This window comes from Nothobranchius furzeri, chromosome 13 (genome assembly GCF_043380555.1).
Source record: "Nothobranchius furzeri strain GRZ-AD chromosome 13, NfurGRZ-RIMD1, whole genome shotgun sequence".
NCBI classification, from domain to species: domain Eukaryota; kingdom Metazoa; phylum Chordata; class Actinopteri; order Cyprinodontiformes; family Nothobranchiidae; genus Nothobranchius; species Nothobranchius furzeri.
Window position 1 is genome coordinate 65,131,685 of NC_091753.1, and position 4,549 is coordinate 65,136,233.

Here is a 4,549-nt window from a genome sequence, read left to right on the forward strand (position 1 = left end):
TTAGCCAGCCTCTTCTCACTTGCCTCACTTGTCTACTCTGCAGATCCATTCTCCTCCTCTCTGGTACCGCCATGGTCCCCGGACTCCGTCCCGCCATCAGAGCGCGCAGCACGACGTAGGCGCAACAGCGAGTGCGCACTGCTGATACGCACGAGTTTGGTGAAGAAACAGCGGTTTTCGCGCTGGCCTAGTTTAGTCATCTTCTGGTCATTTGATTTTAACGTCTTCGTTTATAGTGTTGAGTTTTTATCTTTTAATCAAAACTGAAGAAACAGACCCAGTTTGCGTTTTATGCGTCAGGTGAGGAGGACAGGTGCAAAGGCGCAGCGCTGCTTCTGTAGCCGCCACAACAACGACTGCTTTGCGTTGCGGAACAAAGGAAGGAAAGCAGAAAGCAACTCCGTGGAACATCAAAACAACATCAAAACAGTCAGGATAAAGAAAAAAAAAACAGACAGAGGGGGGGAAACAAGAGCGAGAGGGTGGGAGGGAGGGAGAGTAGTTAGAAGAGACGGCCCCGGCCCAGGAGACGGAGAGAGAGAGTGTGTGTGAGGGAGTGTTTTAAAGCCGGCAGGAGGCATGATGTCCTACATAAAGCAACCCCATTACGCGGTGAACGGGTTAACGCTGTCCGGCCCGGGCATGGATCTGCTCCACTCCGCCGCCGTGGGATACCCCAGTAAGTACCAGCCTGTTCATTTCAACCTCCTGCTCTGTTTTATCCTGTTGCGTTATAAAACTTAACAAGGAACGCAAAATACGGATTTTTACTGAGTCAGCTAAAACCATGTTTAACGATCTGATTCCTCCGCCATCAGAACACGAGCTCAGCTGGCCTGAACGTTTGGAGGATTAACGAGTCAGAATAAAAACATGAATGAATAAATAAACCCAAAACAATGCAAATGTCTGTGAAAGGAGAAGCGGCCTGTTCTCACAGAGAATTACACAAACCTCCAATCTGTTTCAGTTGTCCTCTAACCTATTTATGAGGCCAGACACGCGTTAGCGTTTATTCAGCAGTAAACCCCTTCAGTGTTGGATGTTAGAAAGCATCTGTCACCTTGACTCCGGCCTGCGGGGACACGGAAAGAGTCTCCAGGAAAGGTGAACATCAAAAAGTTTGGTTCGATTCGTTCTTTTGTATTCAGACGTTCCAAATTACATAAAAGAAATTCGTAGATAAACGGATTCGATAATAAATACAAATCCGGCTCGAGTCAATAAGTCGTTTCTTTTATAATAATAATAATAATAATAATAATAATTATTATTATTATTATTATTATTATTATATTATTATTATTATTATTATTATTATCTGATTGTTTTTACAATAATTAATTTGCTTATTTGGCAACAAATTCCGTGCTGTACATAAAATTTGGTCATTTGACAATTAAAAATGAACAATCTAGCCAATCTAAAAATCTACATATAAATATAAAGTAAATACATTCTCGCTACCATCGATAAAACAAACGTGACGTTTTTGTGCTCATCACGCGCCTGTAGCGCGATTTGCTGACAGAATGAAGAGAAATTAAATAAAGACTGTACAAAAAATGATAATAACAATAATAATAATGATAAAGGTGTTTTTTTAGGCACTCCACGTAAACAGCGTCGGGAGCGCACCACCTTTACGCGCGCGCAGCTGGACATCCTGGAGGCTCTGTTTGCCAAAACTCGTTATCCAGACATCTTCATGAGGGAGGAGGTGGCCCTGAAGATCAACCTGCCTGAGTCCAGAGTGCAGGTAACACGTTTTTAACAACACATAGAAACGTTTCTTTGTATTTTTGGTTTAACTTCACCAGTACCGTGCATGGTGCACTGACATCTGCCTCTTTGACCCACTTTGTCTCCTACAAGGTCTGGTTCAAGAACCGCCGTGCCAAGTGCCGCCAGCAACAGCAGCAGAGCACAGGCCAGTCCAAACCACGGCCCCCTAAGAAGAAGACGTCCCCTGCCCGGGAGACTAACACTGAGGCCAGTGCCAATCCCACCAATGGGTCCTACAGCCCTCCACCCCCTCCTCCAGGCACTGCTATCACTCCCAACTCCAGCTCTGCTAGTGCCACTGTATCCATCTGGAGCCCAGCCTCCATCTCTCCGCTGCCAGACCCCCTGTCTGCCTCCACCACCCCCTGCATGCAGCGCACCACCACCTACCCCATGACCTACACCCAAGCTCCAGCCTACAGCCAAAGCTACGCTGGCTCCTCCTCCTACTTCACAGGCCTGGACTGTAGCTCCTACCTGTCTCCAATGCACCCACAGCTGTCAGGCACTGGCGGGGCCCTGAGCCCCATCACAGCCTCCTCGATGGGAGGGCCCCTCAGCCAGTCCCCGGCTTCGCTCTCCTCCCAGGGCTACACTGCAGCCTCACTGGGCTTCGGCGCTGTCGACTGTCTAGACTACAAAGACCAAGCTGCCTGGAAGCTCAATTTCAATGCTGCTGACTGTCTGGACTACAAGGACCAGAACTCCTGGAAGTTCCAGGTCTTGTAAATATTACCAAGCGGGAGGAGGGAAGGAAGGGTGGGAGGAAGTTTGGAGAAGGAAAATGAAATAACTTAAAATGGCCTCATACTACTAATGGTGTTTTAATAGAAATAAGAGGACTTGGAACACAGAAATGTACCAATCACATCAGCCATAAAGTAAGCTGAAATAATCCCTCCACTTTTGTTGTTTCAAAAAACGACTGGAAGTTGAATGAAGTGTTGATGCTGTGCTGTTTGATTGTTATAAAGAAAAGAAGACATGAAGGACAATGAACAATGTTTAGATAGGAAGACAGAAGGGTTTACATGTCCTGCTCCAGACCTCAACATGTACGGTTAAAATGCTAAACAGGAAGTAGCTTGACTGAGTGATGCCAGTTTGATTTGAAATCAGTTTCCTTGCTTCGTCCCGGTGAAGTAGTCCTGTTTGTAAAGCACGGTAGTGGAAGTATCCTCATATGGTTTATTGGCTTGCCCGACATCACTGCAGACAAGGCTTCTGTGGTGTCTCCCCTCTAGATGCCCTCTGGGCTTCTTTTACAAAGCTGCTGTTTCTTCAGTGACTCAAAAACGTTTTAAGGAAAACCACACAAGCTGGTGGATGTCAGGAGGTGATGACGCAACACCTGCTGGTTGAGTCCAGAGTGATGCTGATGGTCCAGCCTTGGTTCTGACCCTCTTCAGACTGGGGGGTGCAAGCCGAGAGGTCACTTATGGGTGACCGCAGTGCAAACCTGTTGCCTTTGAGCATGGTTGTAGTCATTAGCACACTGGCTCGTAGTTCCTTTGTCTAGTATGGACCCCCCCCCCCAACACACACACACACACACACACAAAGGACGGTAGCAACAGTCATTATGGCTCTGCCCGTCCTACCTCCACCTCCTATGGGCTTGAGAGACGACTGCACCAGAGAAAGGGAAGGGACGGTGCTGCCATGCAGCCCCACCCCCCCACCCCCTTTGCACAGTGTGTTTGTGCCTCTCAGCCTCACCCCGTAAAGATTTTTTGTGTTAGATGTCTTCTTTGATTATCTTTTTGTAATAGATCGTGTCTCTTTATAAAATTGTGACTGAGTCTAAAAACTGGTGGTGATTTGTTTTAGGTCGATGTTAACAGTATTAATATCATTACCTGCTTGTCTTCAGCTGACATGGACATCACTGAAGGACGTCTTTGATGCTGTTTTGTAAATATTAAAACTTGAAAAATGCAATCATGTCTGTTAGCAGCAGTGTGTTGTTGTGCAGGCACGTCACCCAGAGAACTGCCAACTGTTTATATTTCTCTCATCTTTACCTTTTCTTCCTTTGAAACTCAGGGGTTAATCCACTAATGGTGGCAGTGATGGGACGCGATGCATTCAACGCCTCTGGAACATTTACTGTACTTTTGACATTAGTCATGTCTGCTTGGTTCTCTCACATGGATTCTTTTAAATTGTTTGTCTCCAGCGTTTGACCAGCCTCACTAAGATAGATAGCTATGGTGTTTTTTGGGGGGATATTAAAAGATTTCATGAAAATTTTTGAGTTCCTGAATGTATTTGGCTTTTTTATTTGAATTTTTTTAGCAAATATTTGAATAATCAGCAGCCTCGCCGCTATCGGTGCGCCCCAGGGCAGCTGTGGCTACGTTGTAGCTCATCCCCACCAGCGTGTGAATGGGTGAATGACTGATTGTGTTCTGAAGAGCCTTGGGGCATTGCAGAACCCTAAGAAGGTGCTACACAAGCACGGGCCATTTACCAATAAATGTCAAGCCATTAGTCAGGTAATGCCAATGTCTATGATGTCAGTGGACACGCAAGGGTCGTCTCCACTATCGGAACATCAGGGTAATGTTATCAGAACCTGGCAGCATGAGCGTGTCTCCATTTTAGCAGGCCAGACCAATGGATCAAACAAAGCGACCATCTATACAACCAGCAGATCACACTCGTACATAAGACTCCGAGGTCTCTGGTGTGAGATTTCTGTTCTGATGGATCGCAGCCTCTTACCAGAGGGAAGAGTTTCAAACAGGATGTGTCCAGGTCA

At 46.3% G+C, this 4,549-nt stretch overlaps 1 protein-coding gene across 2 annotated transcripts; it reads left to right on the forward strand.

Annotated features, from left to right (window-relative positions):
• LOC107395012 (homeobox protein otx5) lies at positions 1–4,035 on the forward strand. 2 transcript variants are annotated; one of them, XM_054734684.2, is made up of 3 exons: positions 1–679; positions 1,596–1,759; positions 1,876–4,035. In XM_054734684.2, the coding sequence occupies exons 1-3, from the start codon at positions 580–582 to the stop codon at positions 2,512–2,514; spliced, it is 903 nt and encodes a 300-aa protein (XP_054590659.1). In that variant the 5' UTR covers positions 1–579; the 3' UTR covers positions 2,515–4,035. The 2 variants fall into 2 exon arrangements, with proteins under 2 accessions (XP_054590659.1, XP_015829756.1); XM_015974270.3 differs by having other exon boundaries at positions 7–679; positions 1,608–1,759.
• The last annotated feature ends 514 nt before the right edge of the window (positions 4,036–4,549 follow it).